General features: G+C 47.4%; 1 protein-coding gene across 1 annotated transcript in view; it reads left to right on the forward strand.

Annotated features, from left to right (window-relative positions):
* The window catches only part of TOLLIP (toll interacting protein), a 249134-nt gene that overhangs the window by 112100 nt on the left and 116651 nt on the right, over positions 1 to 20383 (forward strand). Inside the window, exon 4 of the mRNA XM_078682765.1 lies at positions 16352 to 16504. Coding sequence (XP_078538891.1) covers positions 16352 to 16504 — 153 coding nt within the window. The remainder of the gene's footprint in view (positions 1 to 16351; positions 16505 to 20383) is intronic.

The raw sequence follows: 20383 nt of genomic DNA on the forward strand, positions 1-20383 counted from the left end.
GCTTGTTGACTCCAATCCGAGAACTGACACCGCCAACAGCGAGAGCCTTCTTGGGACAGTCCGTGCCCAGCTCCTGGTCGTCGTCGACACCTCCTGGTCCACGTGGCAGCAGAGACCAGCTTCGCGACATCACCTGATTGCTCCCTGACATCGCCTGGTTCCTTCCTGGTTCCATCCTGGTCACTGGCTAGTGACCCAGACTCTGTCCCCTCTGCTTTCAGGTACTCCTCATCCTCGATCCACCCTTGGATCCAACCGGACTCTTCTCCGCGATTTCCAAGGCCCTAGGCCTTACCATTGTTCGTGACGTGGTTCTTATACCACTATTTTAGTATATGGTTTAGCGGGCCACCAGGGCCTATCCATATTTGTGCAACTTTTGTATGTTCTATTAAGGTACTTGTTATGCGCTTGTGCTTCTGTGCTCATAAAGAGTTCAGGGGATTGATTTAGAAATAAATACATATATATTTTGAATATATAACCTGTGTGGTGTCCTTTCATTTGGTATTAAAAGGATTGCATATGGTAAAACAGCTGGCTTCACATGCCCTCATGAGTTTAGCCTAAGACTGCTTTTGTCCATGCTACCTCTAGGATACCTGGTCTATAAGGTTGACTTTACAACCATCACCATAAGGGTTGTTTGGATGGTGCAAGGTGCTCACTAGAATAGTGAACATCATATACCAGGCCAACTTCTCACAGTCTCTCCCCCACACCTCCCCTTAAACAATGAGTTGTAATGGCATGCGTTGTAAAAGCATGTTCGTGGTAAAAAGATTTGTGGTAAAAAATGCATGGCAAAGGCATACAATGTCTTTCCCTATGTTGTACCGTCGTACAACCCTGTTTTAGGACCTTTGTTAGGGGTTGTTTGACCCTAAAAACAGCGTACTACCACTTTCTGACATTTACGTTTGCAGAACCATAGCCACCCCATACCCTAAAATCTCACATTGTAAAGTGCCAGAAAATGTCATGTGTAACTGCTGCTTTGTATAAGTAAGGTGTGAAAATACCTGCATTGTAGCGCCTGCATACCTGAGATGAGATGGAACTTTCCACACTTACACCTCTTCTCCCCGGAGAGTAAGGCTATGTCCAGAGTTTTCTTCTTTTAAGGAATGGGGGAAATAATTTAGGTAGTGCTCTGCTTTTAGACTTAACAGGGAAGTTATCTTTTTTTTTTTTTTGTTCCCAGTCTCTCAGTGGACTTTTCAAAAGTTCAGAAAGGTTGAAAACTCGAACAACAATCTGATTCCATGTTTTTGGCCACATTAATTTGAATTCTACGAACTCCTTCTCCTACAACCAACCTTCTCCTCCTGCTTCTGGTCCAGCAACATTGGAATTTCTTTAATAAAGAAGGGCCTATTAAGGAACATCAGGTCTAGCTCCTAATAAACTAATTTCAGTGCACTATTGGGCACTTTTATTTTTTTTGAAATATTTTTTATTCGCATTTCAAAATAATGCAACACATCTTTCATTAGATATACAGAATAGACTTTGCACAATATCCTTCCATCAGAAACAATTACGATTAATACACAAATGCAAATGCATCGTAATTCAATAGTCATGGTAGGCATTCTCACAATATTTAGTGTTCCTAAGATCCTAATCTGAATCAGAGCTATCATCATCATCATCATCAGAGGGAGGTTCGCAGATGTTTCCTCTATACTCATTCCATGCCCCCCAAATTTTACTCTATTTTTTAGGACAGCCCCTGCTTCGAAACACTGCCCTTTCTGAAATCATCGCTGCATCCATATAATGTTTCCAAGCAGCTAGCGTAGGCCTCTCCGCCTCACCCCACCTCTGAGCTATGTTTCTCTTAGCTATCAACATACCCAACATCATCCAACCTTGTCCCGAACGTGTGAGATCATTTGGTTCCCATATATTCAAAAGGCATCGCCTAGGGTCCGGCAGCAGGGAAACTCCCTCCGATTGATACATAGTTCTCATTACCTGTGTCCAGTAATCTACTATTCTCGGGCAATCCCATATGGTGTGATAGAAGGTCCCTTCCTCACCACAGCCCCTTAGGCAGTATGGGTGTGCTATCCGTCCTATCTTATGCAGTGTAGTTCTAGTGTAGTATGATCAATGTAGTATACGCAACTGCACCAAGCGGAGACGCGAGGGGATGCCTACTTCCTTCGGGGATGCCAACGCCTCTTGCCACTCCGAGTCATCAATTTCCCTACAGTCATGAGACCACTTCTCCCGCAATGGCCCTGTTGGGTCGGGTAAATTATTTACTAGCTTACGATAGATTAGGGATGTTGCCTTCGATGGCATGTAGTCTGTTAATAGTCTGTCCTCGAGAGGGGACGCTTCTGGGACTTCAGATTCAGACGCTAGGGCTGTCGTTAAGGCGTGGCGTATCTGTATATACCTGAAGTGTTTGGATGGGGCTAAATCATATTGCTGTCTCAGGGTCTCAAAGGGTAGTACTTGTCCTTTCTGCCATAGATCTCCAATCGTCGATATGCCTATAGCGTCCCAACGGTCGAAGCCCCTGGTGTGCCTAAGCCTCCCCAGCTTCTTCGTGTCTCACAACGGAGTCAATTGTCAATACTCCCCGCCATCCCAACCTGGCCAGTGCTGTATGCATATGGTGAGTGTATGTTTCAAAGGCCCAAACTTTGTGAGGGATAGTGGTTTATCGTATAGGGGGGCCAGCATACCAGATAGTCCTAACTGTGCTCTTGTCTGCTTTTAAAGCTGGTTCAGATTGTGGCAGATGTAACCACTAATTAATGACTTTTAACTGTGCTGCCCAGTAATAGTCAAATGCCTGGGAGCGCTATACCACCATCGTACCAGCTCCTTACTAACTTGGCCTGTGCTATACGGGTGGGCTTACGACCCCATAATAGAACCGATACCTGCGCTGCGATCGTTTTAAAACAGGTGGTATGTACGGGGTGCGGTGTGTTTTCCAAAATATATAGGAAGCGGGGCAGAGCCATCATTTTAAAAAAGCGCTGCTTTGCCCTGCAAAGTCAGCGGTAGCGATTCCCAGTGACGTACGTCACGTTTGAGACGTTCAAAAGGGGGTTGCAAATTGTGTGCATAGAAGTCGGCAGTATTAGCCGTGATGTGAATCCCTAAGTATTTAAATGTATTGTCTGCAGTCCGTAGCGGGCAGCCGTCCGTTAAGCGTGGCGGTGGGCCATGTAGTACGTACATGGTGGATTTAGACCAATTAATAGAATAACCGGACGCTCGTCCGTAGGCTGTGCAGACATCCAAAAGAGTGTCAATAGAACGCTCAGGGGAGGCGAAGTACAACAGGATATCGTCTGCATACAGGGATATCCTATCTTCCCAATCATTAGTCAACTTAAGGCCCTTGATAGTAGGCTCCCATCTTATCCATTCCGCCAAAGGTTCCAGAACCAGGGCAAATCCCAACAGTGACACTGTGCAACCCTGACGTGTGCCTCTGGCCAAGGGGAAATCTGGTGATATATGGCCGTTAGCAGTGACATGCGCTATGGGCTTCTCGTACAGTAGGCAGATCCAGGCACAAAACCGCGGGCCAAACACCAAATGTCGCAGAACCGCAAATAAAAATGGCCAATGGACCGTGTCGAACGCCATATGTGCGTCCAGTGAGAGTATTACAGCCGGTTCTTGGAGATATTCTGCACGCGCCATTACTCCATGCACTCTCCTCAAATTGAGCGCCGTGTTTCTGCCAGGCATAAAGCCAGACTGGTCTTTATGTATGAGTTTAGACAAATATGGCGAGAGGCGTAGCACGAGTAATTTAGCGAGTATCTTGGCCTCGGCGTTTATGAGGGAAATCGGCCGATAAGATGTACATTGGTCTGCCGGTTTCCCAGGTTTTAAGATAGCTACAATAGTGGCTGTGCGTTGGTCCAGTGGAAGTTCCCCAGCCTCTAGGCTTTCATCAAACCTATTTAACAGATGTGGTGCAATCGTGTCTGACATTTCTTTATATAATTCAACTGGTATGCCGTTGGGCCCCAGCGCCTTGCCCTACTGTAACGCTTTAATAGCTAGTGTCACCTCATCCGTCGTGAGGTCCTCGTCTAAGGATTGTGCTTCTTCCGGGGTTAATGTGGGCATTTTAAGGTCCTTGACGTATGTGAATGCTTCTTCCTCTGAGATTGTACAATTTGGGGAGTATATTGTCGTGTAGTGTTGCACTAGCATGTTTACTACATGTGTGAGTCCGTAGTAGGTTGTCCTCCCACCACTGCAAGCTGTGCTATCCATCTGTCCCGCCTGTCCCGTTTGTCTAACCACTCTAGGAGCTTGCCAGCCTTGTCTCCAACATCATAAATGTTGTGTTGTCTGGGCCAGTTGTTGCGTGACCACCTCAGTCAAGTGTGCCCTGTGTTGGCGCTGCGCCACCTGTAAGCTGTGGGCCGCTGCAGAGGTTGGGTCATTGGTGTGCTGCGTCTTCGCATCTGCTACCGCCATTTCTAAAGCTAGAAGTTCCGCTTGCCCCTCACGTTTATGCGTTACAATGGAGGCTATTGCCTGTCCCCTAAGCACTGTCTTATAGGCTTCCCATAGTGTGACAGAAGAGGCCACGGAACCAGTGTTGTCTTGAAAATAATGTTTTGTCACTGTTTTCAGGTCCTTTCTGATCTTGCGATTGTGGAGGTAGTTAGGACGTATCGGATAGGTCCGACGCCGTTTTTTTGGTGGTGTATGTAACTAATCAGGAGAGGGGAATAATCAGAGATGCCCCGCGCCTTAATTTCCACACTGGTGACATTTCCGGGGCCTCCCGCTGACCTCATAAAATAATTAAGTCTGGTAAGACTATTATGTACCCCCGAACGATAGGTAAACTGACGATACAGAGGGTGATACTTCCTCCAAAGGTCCACATGTCCCATAACTGCTATGAAGCTTCCTAGACGTGATGTACCGGACGCAACTGACCTGGGAGGGAATCTATCCGTTAAGTCATCAACCACCAAATTAAAATCCCCCCCAATAAGTAGTTCACCCCCTGGAAGCCCCAACAGAAATGCACTAAGATCCGTGAGGGCCGTCGCTTGTAAGGCCGGTGGTATATAAACCGATATTAACAGGCTTCCCTTCCCATTGTGCATGTATAGCAGCAAATCTACCTGCGTTGTCGGATTTAACTGTCTGTATGATTAAGGGGAACTGTTTTTTCACCAGTATACCAACCCCTCTAGAGCCTGAGGTGAATTCGGAGTGGGTCACCATCTTAAATCCCCATTTGTCCAATGCCTTAGTAGCCGTACCTGTGAGGTGCGTCTTCTGCAATAGCACCACTGCCGTGCCCCCCGCCTAATGCATTGCAAGACCAGGCCCGCTTAATTTTGTCACCCAGGCCGCGGACATTCCAGCTGAGTATAGATAGGGATGGGGCTACGCCATTAGGCCCTCCCTGTGAATTAGCGTGTGAGTCATCCCCCATCATCAGCTTGATGAGATCCAGGCCTGCAAATGACCTGTTTAGTAGTAAGGTTACGGTGAATGTCTGTGTGCATTGACATCGTGCAAGAAAAATCACATCTGTGCATCGCATAAACAATAAACAAAAAGAACAGTAATCGTACCCCCCCTCCATTCCCCCTCCCTGCCTTGCGGACTTCAAACTGCCCACCACCCCACTTAGCAGAGTGCTTAGTATCCCTATCCCGAAACATCGTTGCTTATATGAACGGGGGGGGAAAGTCCAAGGTGGACCAATCAGTCCCCAACAGTTCCAAAGTCCCGGTCCATCATCATTATCATTGTCATTAGTGTGAGGAGGTGAGTTCCAACCACCAGCTACAAACAGTACATTATACACTAAACAAAGAAAAGGGGTAGATACTTCCCTTGCGCCTGAAGGAATCATTCCCCGGAGTCCTTGGTCAGGTCGGCTTCCTCTCTTTCCTCCCGCTCAGGTTCTTCAGATTCGCCAGTCTTTCCCTGTTGTCTTCACCTTGTGCTCTGCCGACTGGACCCCTCCGCCTGACGCCACCCCTTGAGCCAGTCGTGTGCCTCCTCCGGCGTATCAAAAAACCAGGTTTTCTTATCAGCCACCACTCTGAGTCGTGCCGGAAAGAGCATGGAGTACGGCAGTTCGCGGGATCTCAGCGTCTTCTTTACTTCGAGAAAGCTCCTGCGTCGCGCCGCCACTGCCGTAGTGTAGTCTGGGGAAAAAGGAGACCTCCGAAGTTTGGATCCGTATGGCGGTGCCACCCTTGCCGTCTGGAGAATGGCGTCACGGTCCCTGAAGTTAAATATGCGCGCCAATACAGGCCTCGGACGGGCCCCTGGTCGTGGGCGTCCTCCTGGTACCCTGTGGGCCCGCTCCACAGAGAAAAGTTGGAAAGGCCTTTAGGTTGTAGCGTATTCTTTACGAGATCCTCCACGTAGAGGTCCATGGCAGGTCCCCCTTCCGATTCCGGAAGCCCAATGATATGAATATTATTACCGCGGGAGCGCCCTTCCTGTTCGTCCAGCTTGTCCGCCATACGCCTATTGTCCTCCTCTAGTTGTGTGACTCTCTTAACCAGGAGTGCAGTGTCTGTGGTGAGTGACGTCGTCACCTGTTCCACCGCAGTGACTCTGGACGATATTTTTTGCAGATCCGCCGGTAGGAGCATAACGTCCGTCGAAATCGTACCCACCGTGGTCTGTACCTGATGCAGGGCCGCCATAACATCCTCCAGCGTTATTGTGGGGTTACCCCCCCCCCCTTTTGCTCCTTTAGTACCAGTTCCCTTTTGATCCGGCAGTGGGGGAAAATCCTTAGCATAGGCCTATTTGTCAAGTTTGCTTTGTTGGGGCGCACAATTGCCCCTGCCACTCATTGTGAAGGATCAGCTTCCACTGTTCCCCACCACACTGTTACCGACAAAGTGTGTGCCGTCAGCGTTTTATGTACCCCGCCCAGTTGAAGGGTAATCCGTTCTGTGTTACCAGCAGGTGCAGGTGTTGCTGCTGTGTACTGCAGTTCCCATGGGTGATCGTCGCCCCGCTCGGCCCCCAGCTCTTTCAATAGGCACGTCGTGGATATGTCCGTGCAAGACCCCGTGTCTCACACACTTCCAGTCCGGTTACTGCACCGCCAGATCAGCACCCACAGGACCATGATTGCAGTCTTTGAGCTAGAAACAGGTAGAAAGGTACAGGGGAGAAGCAGCATTGAATCATAAGTTTATACCTCTTCAGTTTCTAAAAGAGGAGGAGGAAGCACCAATCCAAGATGGCCATCAAAAATTTGAAGGAGGATTCCTCTTTCTGTTCTATGCACTGCCTGGTGGCAAAGGCCGCCATCTTAGGGTCAGGCATCCAGGTTCTGGGCATGCTGATTAATAACTGAAGAAAAGATATGCAAAATCCTCGCCTCTGCGTCCTTAATAGAATTGAAACTTTCCTTCGTGCTAACTAGGAAATTTCTCATTGTCAATGTAATTTCTTCCCGAGGATAAATGTTATTTGACCCTCATTCCTGTCGGGTGCTCCCTCCCCTCTGTAGTGGTGAGATGGCCGCCTGACGGTGCTTGCAGATTAGTCCCTCTTCAGTGTCGGCTGCTCCCTCTGTTCCCTGTTACCTCTCTGTAGTGGTAAGATGGCCGCATGCCGGTGGTCACAGAGCAGTCCCTCTTTAGTGTGTGGTATAGGTCACCAGGGTCATCCAGAGCCTTCTAGATATGTGATAGGCGAGAGGCCAATGTGTGAATATCAACCCAGGCGGTCAGAGAACGTAACTTGCCCACATAATAGTGATTGGACGCAAACAACCTACTTCCGTGGAACAACTAGTTTATTTTAATGAAATAAAATACATAGAATGCCGCAAGGCATTCATATAGAATGTAAGGTAGTTTCAATTAAGCACAAGGTCTAATACATAAAAAATGCAATAAAAAAAAAAAATATTTTAAACACAGGGAAAATTAATAAAACGCAATAATCACAATTTCATAAAAACAATGACATAATTCAGGGATTAATTAAAAAAATGTGTAGGCGAGAGGCCAGCCTTATAGGAAATAAGAAGTTGGCTAGGTCGTAGGGGATAAAAGAGGAGATTCTGGGCGCTTTTTCAAGTTCCCCAGACTTTCATTGACATTGAAGGTTGGTGCCGCTTCAAGATGGCCGCCACTTGATCAAGCCTGGCTCAGAGTGTAGCTGTGGACCCTTGTTTGTTTTAAAGGTGCAGTCCTCTCTCTGTTTCCGTTGCCTGAAGGTGCCTAGCTCAGATGAAGCTGTAGAATCGATCGTTGAAAGGTGCAGTCATCTTTCTGTTGTCATTCCCAGGTTGGGCGGGGCTCAGGTGCAGTTGAAGAGAAATTGAGGTTTTATAAGGCAGTCCTATTTCTATAGCCATTGCTAGGTGCCGCCATTTTCGTGGGTAAAGGGCCCAGTGCAGAATCGGGGAGCAGATTTTGTGCACGAAATGGTCAGGGGCAATAAAACCTGCTATATCGCCGACCAGCAGCTGCAATGTGCTGCTAGAACACAAAACCGCACGTGTAGACCGGAAATCGCTGCACACTGCATTATGATGATCGCAGGCCTCTCCATCAGGGAGGCTACTCCACTCCACTGCTGGGTTGATGCGCCTTAGGGATGTGACTTTGGGACATGCACGGAGCTTGCCAGCTTCTGGGTATCCGTGCTGTGCCTGCATCCGGGGGCGAGGCGGCCGAAAGCTCCCCAGGGCCTCTGCTCGTGAGGGGTGCCCTCTTAGCGCGGTGGGAGGCTCACCTGAATGGTAGCTGTCTTCCCCAGCGTGGTGCAGGCGAGCTCAAACTTTACTCGTGTGTACCTGAGTGTACACACGAGATCTGTGCGCTTAGTATCTTTGCACAGAGCTGTGGCTTTTTTGTTTCCGCCCCAAGATTTTAAGATGTATGGCACTCTAGCTCTGGTCATTCCTCCGCTTTTGATGACTAGAAGCTTGTACTTCTATTCAAAGATGAAAATCCTGTTTTAAGGTGAGGAAATTGTTTCCTTTTTAGGTCTCGGCCTAGAGACGCGTGAAGCGCGTTCTCGGCAGAGAACTATTGTAATCGTTTCAGCCGGCAAAGCCGGCAAAGGAGACCAGAGCTGGGCACGCGCCCAGCATTTTCAATGGGAGAAGTGCGACATGAGCTGGCCACGCGCGGATTCAGTCGCGCGCACGCACACGGCGCCAGCGTCTCCGCCGCGCGCCGATGACTGCTCTCTTCCTGGCCGGCATCGAGACGTTTCGCAACGCAGTGAGGGCACTGAGAGGTAGGTGCTTGTTCAGAATAGGCAGGCCCTTGGTCTCGCGCGTTCTTTGCTATTGTGTCTGAGTGTCTGCCTTTTATTGCATTACTATACCTCTACTTGTACTTTTTTCTCCTTTGCAACTTGCGCACATGCCCCTCCCCTCCCGTAATGTACCGTTCGCTGCCTCCTGTATTCTGTTCGTTCTTCATTGACACTTTTGTCTCATGCCACTTAACGTTTCTTTTAGAGGTGTATTCAATGTAATTATTACCCAATGAAGCATACCTTAGCTCACTTCCCCCTTTTCTCCTTGACCCCCTATCTCACCCCGCTCGCGGCGCCGCCACATGTCCGTCCTGTGGCCCCCATGCCCCCTTTCACCTCCACCGATCCACCAAACCCCTCCATCCATCACACCCACTGCTGTGCTCTGCCCGGTCGAGGCCTGCTCATGCCAAATTGGCCTTCTGTCCTTTAGCAGTTAGTTTTTGAGAACCGTTACACCGCCTAATCCTAACACGTTACACCGCCTAATCCTAACCCTGTACTGTCTAGTCATGTCCTGAAAAAGCAGAAATTTGGCCAGTGGCAGTAACACAAAATTATGGGTGTTCTCTGCGAAATGTGATAGGGCATGTCCCTTCCCTATGTATATAGAAATAACCATAATCACCAGTCTCTTCTCTGTGTGTCTGTTATGTAACTCATGTAATCCTAAATCCTCCTTCTTCGCAACTAGTTCTTAATAAAGCGTTCTGACACCTTCGGGTAAAGTTCGCGCTATATAACCTTGCCTTAAATAAAGCGGGAGTGATTGATAAACCGACGCCGCACCTAACAGGAGTACCAACTACCCAGGGAAGAGCCACGGACTAGCGACCGATGCAAGGGAGTCATTCCTCCTACTCCTTGTTCCCTCCTCCTTTGCCTCGCATCCCCCACTGCCCCGCCATATTTCGCCACTCCCTGCCCTGCCCATCGTTAAACTTATCTTTTCCAGATATGAATTATCAACTGCAAAACGCCACTCCCATTCTTAGACGCCTCCGAACTTTGGTGTTTTCCCCACAGTTCGACTAATTTTAAGTGACAACGTATATCCTGCGCTAATCTTAAATTATTTAGACGAGGGCGCTAAGAACCTAGTAGCGAAAAAGTTATTTATACCCGTGTATCAGTTGTTTATGAATGCCACCTACGTCCATGCTAAGGGACAAGGGCTGCAAACTGCGTGAGGTGGCGCTTCCGGTGACCACAATGTATAGCGCTTCATACCTAATTTCTATGCGCCTGAAATTAAGGCAAATCAATGTACTGCGACTTAGACTGTCAGCCTCGAGAAGATCAAAGAGTGAGTTAGCTATGGGCCAGTTTATTGCCTATGAAAGACCTGTATGTGAGTTACGTTTGGTGCTGTTTTTTGTAATGCGTTGGTGCGTCTGTGACTTTAACTTACACTTGTTTTATTTCTCCACATTCGTTCTGCCACTAAAGTGCTTTCTGCCGAACAAAAAGGTGACAGTTCCATCTGCTATTGTTACTCATGCGCTTGATGCACGGAGGCTGTGCCTTCCCTCGAAAACAGAGCCCCCAGTACCGAGAACCAGCCCCTCCCCTCTTGTTACGCCACTCTTCGATCCTCAGCCCCATGACACTAAGGGGCATCTACTACCCAGCCCCCATCTCCGTAACCTTCAAACGAGCCTCCAACCCTTCCACTCCGTCCTCCTTTTTTCCCCCGCCCGAGGGGGGGCACCTCTCCACACTTATCCAGCAATCCTGTCTTCCTAGACTCACAGACTAAGACCCCTGGCTCACATCACCAACCGCCCCTTACATATCCTTGAGCCCCCCCCCCTCCGCGGAAGAGCACACCCTCTACTTCTGGCCCCTCTGGCCACAATCCCTCCATGCCCTTCCTTATTTCTTCCGTGCGCCCGACTCTTCCGTGAGCCCCTCTCCCCAAGACTTCGCACTTGACCTACTCGTGCTCGACCTCATCCCCCCTCGCTATTGTTGTTGCCTGGGCACTATGACACCCTGCCCCATTGTTACTTGCGCCACAGTCCCGCAGAACGCCGCCTCGCCCTCCGCTGTGTAGGAGCCTGACCCCACTGTCCCGTGCCATTAAAGCCCGCGCCACGGACCCCAGCGGCCCCCCCATCCCCCACTCCACAGAAGTCCCCTTGCCCCGTCCATTGCTTGTTGATATTGCGGGGAGTCTTTAACTTGCTACTCCCACCCCTCCTTACATTTCTTAATATTGCACACTCTCTTATGGCGTCCCTTCCTTTACTTGTTATATTTGTTTTGTTTGTGAATGAAGCATTTCATAATTTGTGCATATATTTGAGGTCCACTTCTGTCTTTAGTTCTAGGTATTGTTTTGTGGTTCAAATTGTAGAAATAGCTTAGGCTGTGGTTTTAGGATTCCAGTAGTGATTCACGGAGAGGCCCACAGAAGTAGCAAGATTAAGAGCTGCAGGGCTAAAGCATCTGCTACTGTGATCTGTGTTTGGCAGAGAACGCTTGGTTGGTGGCAGCAACCTAGCCCTCTGGGAACTCTGTATTTACTTTGGTAAAAACGCAGTCACTGGTTGACATTGGTGCAGCTCTGGCGCGATTAAGGCGCTAGCGCTACAGAAATATTTTTATGCTCATTTTAAAACTGTAGTAACATTTTACTTTACCTACCGACTGTTTTGATATCTTCTTTGCTACCCGCCCTGTTCCATCGCGGCTTGTGCCGTTTGCGTGGAGGGTGAGGCGAGCCGCCATCTTGGGTGAGGCTGGACCGGATTTAGCGGTCTAGTCCTCCCGGGAGGCAGGCTTTAAAACGCTTCCTGATTCAGAGCCTGCCGAGAACGCTTGGTTGGTGGCAGCAACCTAGCCCTCTGGGAACTCTGTATTTACTTTGGTAAAAACGCAGTCACTGGTTGACATTGGTGCAGCTCTGGCGCGATTAAGGCGCTAGCGCTACAGAAATATTTTTATGCTCATTTTAAAACTGTAGTAACATTTTACTTTACCTACCGACTGTTTTGATATCTTCTTTGCTACCCGCCCTGTTCCATCGCGGCTTGTGCCGTTTGCGTGGAGGGTGAGGCGAGCCGCCATCTTGGGTGAGGCTGGACCGGATTTAGCGGTCTAGTCCTCCCGGGAGGCAGGCTTTAAAACGCTTCCTGATTCAGAGCCTGCCGAGAACGCTTGGTTGGTGGCAGCAACCTAGCCCTCTGGGAACTCTGTATTTACTTTGGTAAAATCGCAGTCACTGGTTGACATTGGTGCAGCTCTGGCGCGATTAAGGCGCTAGCGCTACAGAAATATTTTTATGCTCATTTTAAAACTGTAGTAACATTTTACTTTACCTACCGACTGTTTTGATATCTTCTTTGCTACCCGCCCTGTTCCATCGCGGCTTGTGCCGTTTGCGTGGAGGGTGAGGCGAGCCGCCATTTTGGGTGAGGCTGGACCGGATTTAGCGGTCTAGTCCTCCCGGGAGGCAGGCTTTAAAACCAATGTGCATACAGGAGCGCAGCGGACGAGCGCAGCGGGCGCGACGAATGCGCGCCGAAGTCGCGCATAAGTCAAGCCCGTCTGCGCCCGTCTGCGGCAGACCGGGGCTCGGGGCCACAACCCCTGGTCAAAAACATAAATACTCTTCTTCTGAGCTACTGTCACTTAGTTCCTCTAATAGTGCGGGATCCGCCCCACCCGCTTTTGTTTTAAAACGTGCTGCCACCTATGGTATTTTGAGGCCAGAGTTCACTATTGCTAAAACCTCAAGGCCAAGCCCTCTAGTCTCTCTTCCACCTTCTCCTACCTTGAACACCACTCTTAAATGTTCGTATCTCAACACTAGGTCCATGGTTAAGCACCACTTGGACATTTTTCTTTTTCTTCGAACTGAGCAACCAGATATTTTATTTCTCACGGAGACTTGGCTTAATGCAGACTCCCTACCCGACATTTTGGCAGCGGTTCCCTCCGACTACTACATTTTGCATGTGGATAGACCCGCTGATAAAAGGGGCGGGGGGGTCGCTGTGATTATTCGTAACTCCCATAAAGTCTCCCTTTTACCGTCTCTGGACCTCACACGCTCAGATAACCTGATTATTAAAATGGATAATAATAGCGGTACTTTACTTATGATTCTAATATATCGCCCCCCTCAAAATATGCCCACCTTTGCGGCAGCCTTAGCAGAACAGCTTGCCCCCTTAATAATTTCACATAAAAAAATAGTGCTGCTAGGCGATCTTAATCTCTGGCTAGATTCTGCGGAGTTAGATACTCAAGCAGCTGCACTGAAAGACACACTCCTAGATATGAATCTCATCCAACAGATTCACCACCCTACTCATGTAAAAGGACACAGCCTTGACCAAATCTGGTCTCAGAACATCCCTTTGGCTATCAATTCCATCTTGCCCTGCATTTGGTCAGATCATTTCATGATCAATTTCACCATGACCATTGAAAATAGTAGGAAGCCTCCGCCCCAGATAGGAGGTAAAACTAGAATCTGGAAGAATGTTGACATTCCTGCTTTCATCGGCACCTTAACATCCTCCTTCCCCCTTTTAGATCTGGATATTGAAGGAATGGAAGCAGCTTTCTCTAGGTGGCTACTTCAGGCAGCCGATGCTTATGCCCCTTGCACCAACTATCCCCGCTCTCGCCCCAATGACGCTCATAGGTGGTTTACACCTTTTTTGAAAAATCTTAAACTTGAAGTCCGCCAAATGGAGCGCAAGTGGCGCACAGCCTACTTAGAAATAGACAGAGTTAACTACTGCAAGGCCCGGAAGGATTACCAAAAACTTATTCTGGAACATAAAACCGATTACTTTTCCAAAAAAATCCTCAATGCCCACAATAAATCCAAAGAATTGTTTAACATCGTGGAGAATGTAAGCGCCAGCGACAGAACGTCTGTCCCGGTGGTGCCTACTCAGGAGCTTTGTAACGCTATAAATTCATTTTTTTCTGAGAAAATTAGTATTATTAAACAAAGCATTCCTATCACTCAGTCTCCCCTCTTATTGGCTGATACTTTTCACAATACTGCGACCCTGAATGTGTTCCCCCCTGTCGACAGCACTATGTTACTCAAACTTCTCGCCAAAGTTAAATCCGGTTCACCCGATGACATATGCCCCCCCTACATTCTGAAAGAAGTGGGAACCAGTATCCTTGAGGGTATACTTTCTCTACTGAACGGAACGCTCACTCAGGGTAAAGTCCCTGATAAATTTAAAAAAGCCCTTCTCATTCCCCTAATAAAAAAAGTAGGAGCCAATCCGTCTGACCTGCAAAATTACAGGCCCATATCCCTGCTACCTTACTGTGCCAAACTTTTGGAGGCTCATGTTTGCAACAGCATCTCCACATTCTTGGAAGATTCAGAGTACCTTGCACCTAACCAGGCTGGTTTCCGCCCATGCCACTCTACAGAGGCGGTTATTCTTTCGGTGCAGAATACTCTGAGACGGAATGCGGATGAAGGAATCCATCAGGCTCTGGTGCTACTTGACCTCTCAGCTGCTTTCGACACGGTCGACTATAACATCTTGGTCGACCGTGTCGAGCAGGCAGGCCTCAGGGGCCCCGCGCTGAGCTGGATTCGTTCATTTATTACTGGTCGCACTCAGGCTGTCAGACTGGGACCATTCACTGCCCCCACCATACCTTCCACCTGAGGAGTGCCTCAGGGCTCTTCGTTATCACCTCTGCTTTTTAATTTGTATTTACGCCCCCTTTTGTATTCCCTTAGGAGGGCCAAGGTGACCATCTTCAGCTACGCAGATGATCTGCAGCTCATTTTTCCTTTGAACACCAAGGACTCTGTGGTTGGATTTCAAAATACTATGTCCCACATTTTGAACTGGATGAACTGCAGTCATCTGAAACTTAACCCTGGCAAGACCGAATTGGTCTTGCCTGGACAGAGTGCTCTCAGTTGGAACCCTTGCTTTTGGCCCCCCTGTATGGGAGCCCCTCCATCCAAGTCCTCCTCGGTTAAGAGCCTGGGAATACATATTAGTGAGGACCTCTCCCTTAAAAAACAAGTTGGAGCAGTTGTCTCAGCTTGCTTCTTCCAGCTGAAGAAAATAAAGAAAATCGCCTGCTTCTTTTCCCCAGCTGCCCTCACTCAGATTGTCATCTCCCTGGTTCTGTCCAGATTGGATTTTTCCAACAGCCTTTATTTTGGCATTCAAATTGGAGAGCTCAAACGCCTTCAGCTGGTTCAGAATCAGGCAGCCAGACTTCTCCTGAACCTTTCCAAGAGGCAGTCTGTTAGACTCGGCTTGAAACAGCTACACTGGCTGCCGGTGGAGCAGCGTGTGGCTTTCAAAACAGGGTGTATTTTATTCAAATCTCTGCATGACTCTGGCCCCTTCTTTATTAGAGACATGTTTAAGAGATATATCCCTCCCCGCAATCTTCGGTCTATCCACAAATCCCTTCTGACTGTCCCACCCTACAAGAGGAAACGTCTTGGAGGCAGCTGTTTTGACCATCTTGCAGCTGGCTTCTGGAACTCTCTCCCTCTCCATCTGAAACTGAATGATAGCATCCTCAGTTTTAGACACTCCCTGAAAACTTGGCTTTTCACTCAGGCGCATTGCTGAGCTGCCCCTTCTCCACTGTGACTTAAGCGCCCGTTCCTTCCTACAGCGCCATGAAGCCCTCGGGCGTACGAGCGCTTACAAATACATACTAACATTAACATTAACATTGACTTTATGGTTATAGGTTCCAATCCCAGTGGCTCCACTTGGTCTTTCATCTTCCGTGGGCAATAAAATGAGTATCATGAAGTTGGGCATTAATATGCATTTGTGATTCTGCTCCAAGGTACTTTTGTAGGTGAACATGTACATGACAATGTCATTTATTTATATGTTTTAAAAAGAAAAACATAAATAAAAATAATGCCATGAGCAATGCCAATAGCTCTAACTTTAACAATGCCGAGACCATTGCATTGCAAATGGTTGTGTTAAGTGTGAGCATGGAGTTTAGATTTCTTGAGTTTAGAATATTTATCACAATTTGAGAAGACTTAACCAAGTAGAACTGCATCGCTAATTGTGTTTTTTCTCCCCTCACTCAGCGAGCCTTTTCAATGGATGATCGTATTGCGTGGACGCATATTACTATACCAGAATCGCTCAAGGAAGGCAAGGTGGAAGATGAGTGGTACAGCTTGAGCGGAAGGCAGGGTGATGACAAAGAAGGGATGATAAACCTTGTCATGTCCTACACGGTAAGTGTATGGAAAAGGTCTGGGCTTTGCATGCAGGGTATGTTTCTCATTTTGACTTGGTGTAACTGCTCTATCCATCTGTTTTCCTCAATTGTATAAGAGTGTTGAACAGTTGGTCGGCTTATTCGGAGCTTTTGGGACTATGATAAAGATATCTAAATAACTGCAGCCAGGTACGGATCGTTAGTAACAAAACATTCCATTGTCTTAGTATAGGAGCCAGATTACTAGCATATTGAAAGGTGAACCTAAAGTACCTTGGGTTGTTACCCACGAAATCCATACACCCCTAAAGTCAGTAACTACCAACATAAGTCAAAACATATTAGTCATCAGCAGCTGAATGAAAACATGGAGTCTAGTTATGCTTTTCAAAGATATAAATACATCCATTGCAGGGGGTCATAGGTTTATCCCATTAGTCAAAGATTTGATTCCCAGGAATTCAATCAGCCTTCCATCCATCCTGTTCAATAAAACGATAGAATTTGAGTTAGGTAATACTAAATCTGGTATCGATTTTATAGTGCCACAAAAACTTTAGGGGGTCATTAGCTTTGTTATGCTACTTTGATGCCCAGTGCAAAGTTGCTTGTATTGCTTTTCAGGGTTCATCTTGGAGCATTCCTTCTCAGCGCTTAAATAACGAACACATCACTGTTTGCATTGCCAATTTAACTGAAATGTAGAGGACTGAGACCACTTTACTCATACCCATTCTGTGATTGAGAATGGAGACATTTCTTCAAAGTTCTATTCGTCTTTATCTCCTAAAAGAAACTCCGTTTGCTCCAGCATAATCCTACACCAGATCAGGTGAGTTGTAGAACTTGATAAAGGCTCAGGATTTTTATGGCAGTTGCAGTCATCCAGACTCTAATTTAGGCTAGAGCTGATGAGATTAGTCGGCCTTAAACTATTCAAACACAGACCAGAAATCTAAACATTTTGAAATGCGGATTGCAGTCATGAAATGTGGAAGGAAAGGGCATGATGGCGACTAGGTGCAGATGTGGAGGCCAGATCTTGTAGAAAAGAAGGAAGGAATTTGTTCCTTGTAAACGTGAAGGGGAGAACCAAATTGGGCTTTTGCTAGTGGGTTGTGAATTTTTGGATGGCCAAAGAAGTGGGTGGAGAGGATAAATGGCCCCACTTTTCTAAATTACATGTACTGAATTTGTGCACTCACTGCTGAATTAAAATTTATCTAATTGGTGTCCCTTTAGATTTCAGGAACTATCCATTTACCTTCTCTATTTCTTTCATATTACAGCCAACTTAGACCAGCATCTGTGTGATAGTGCAGGCAGACAGTAGGAGATACTAGCATATCTATAGGCAGATGCAGAAAGAGAGAAACAAGATCCCATATTCTTTGAAGCTCAGACCATGTGCTTTAGGGTACGCAGATCAGTATTCAACTGTCGGAACACCTGCTCTGTTATGTTATGTTTATGTTCTGCCCAGCCTTCTCAGTCAGCGATTTGGTAAGCTTGGCTGGTATGGTTAAGAAGATCATGTAAGAGTGCTACACAAAGACATAGAATGTCGTCTAAGCTGAAGAGATAATGACCCGTGTTTAGACTTGTTTCCCAAAACAGATGCTTCCAGGTGAGAAATATTGCGGTCCTTAGGCTTTGGCCTAACTGGAATTTCTGGCTTCTTTGTACCAATATGCCGTTCCAGGTAGTGATAGAGATATTCAGGCAAGGTGCAGTTTCTCCCTTTGAATCACTAGGCCCCATCCGACCTTTTAGTGCTCCAAATGGGTTCCCACCGGTGGGTTCTTCCCTGGTTCCATGCAACCTTAATGTTACTCCTCTGATAGCACCCCTGGTGCTGACTTGAGCCATTCTGGCCCTGAGACTCTCTCTGGTAGCGCCTCCAGCACCATCCTCAATGTCATTGACACTGTGCCACCATCCAAGCCAGTGCCCTCACATCCACATTCTAAGTCACAGACTATCCTATTCAGGGCTAGTCGGTAAGCTCAGAGGATATTTGGAGAGCCTATATGTACGCTGGAATCTCGGTCTGACATCTCTTCACGCTAGCGCTACTGGCAAGCTATGGTTGACCTCTTTTGCTCCAACATGGACCATATTCACATACTTGAAAGAGTGTACAGACAGCAGCAGTGAAGTAGCCATTTTGCTAATGCCTCCCTTTTTGGACACTGTTGACAAACCTGGCTTCACAAAATGCTAGTGTACCGGATACTTGCCACAAGACTGAAATGGAGTGTCCACCAGGACCAGCCTCTATACAATTGCCATGCAGCAGATTTGTTGCAGTTGCCCCTACCAACAGTGGCATCTAGGGCTAACATTTTAGCAGAGGTCTACAGCCTGCTGTACTTTATTCGGAGACTTTTCTACCAATTAAGAAGGCTTTGCTCAAGCCTGTGAAGTTGTCATGGTGCAAACCTACCTCAACCCCAACTTGAACCTCCTGAGATCTAGACTGTACATATCAGCACCTTGAGCTCCAACTGTACTCTCTATTAATCTGTCAGCTGGAAGTCTAATGTTTCAAGTCTCATCTTGTGCTAAACAGAGTCCTGGTGCTTTCTGCACAGCCACAGTAGATAGAAAATCCCAAAATGTTGACTGTACACATTGGACATCGTGGCTAGGGCCAGGGCACTTCTGTGACACTCTGAAGGCATACCTTGATCAGGTCGACTGCATTCTGTGGTAATGTGCAGACAACATTAATGGACATGCCCTTTCGGGCACCTCTCTACTGCGCCAAGTCAAACTGTACCCTGGAGAATTTCAATGTTTCAAGACCGGCAGCCTTAACTTTGGGCCTTCAGTCACCAGCCTGGGACTGCAGGCAGTTTTAAAAGTTTCAAAGCTTTTCAAATATTTCGACTTCCACCAGTCGTCCAAGCTAGTCTAGCAACAGAGGCAGCTGCTTTGACAGTAAAAAGGCAGAGGCAAGAATAAGGGTCATAAAGCCTATCCTAAGCCGTGCGATTCAGAAAGCTGATTTGACTGCTCCTTGAAGAGCACATATGGCTGGTTGTAAAGAGTACAGCCCTGGAAGGCTATAACATCAAACTAATGGGTCTTGCAAATTGTAGAAAAGGTGTATGCCTGGCCACTCTTAGTCTTCTCCCAAGATTCCATCCCGCCTCCCCAAACTCCTCATTTCAAAAAATCCCTTGGTCTGCTGCAGGTACTGTCAGCCATGCTGTAGAAAGAAGTGGTGGAGTTGGTCCCTAAGCAGGAAATTGACAAAGATTCTACTCTCTATATCTTCTGTTTCCAAAGCAGGACAGCAGTCTTTTTCTTTGTCTAAATCTTAGTATCATATGAAAGCAACAAGTTCAAGATTCTATCACTTGCTCAGGTTCTTCAGGCACTGAATGCAGAATACTGAATGGTGTCCCTCGACTTTGCAGGACACATTTCCACATACTCATCCGCAGTTGCACAGGAGGTATCTGTATAATTGCCCAGTTGCAGTCTTCTCATTCAAAACTGGCACCACAAATTTTTACAAAGGATGCTGTTGGTGATTGCAACTCATCTGAAGGTCCGGGAACCTTGTGTTCTTGTACTTGGACAATTGACTGATCAAGGCCGGATCAGTGAAGATATCGGACTACCTGCAGGCAACATCACCACTGCTGTTTGATTAGGACCCGTACTGGACACCCAATCTTTAACAGCCTTCCCTCCGCCTCAGAGGATCTGGAATATTCGGCTTAAGATTCTGATAGTTCGGGTGGGGATTTGAGTTGCATTCCTGGTGGTTCTCGGCCTGATGGGTCTGCCAGAGTTAATGAGGAAGATTTATTAGTATCTGGTCCAAGCTATTCTTGTCATCCGGACAGGCTGAGATGGGTGTGCTACACTGACCTCCGGCAAA

This window comes from Lissotriton helveticus, chromosome 3_1, assembly GCF_964261635.1.
Source record: "Lissotriton helveticus chromosome 3_1, aLisHel1.1, whole genome shotgun sequence".
NCBI classification, from domain to species: domain Eukaryota; kingdom Metazoa; phylum Chordata; class Amphibia; order Caudata; family Salamandridae; genus Lissotriton; species Lissotriton helveticus.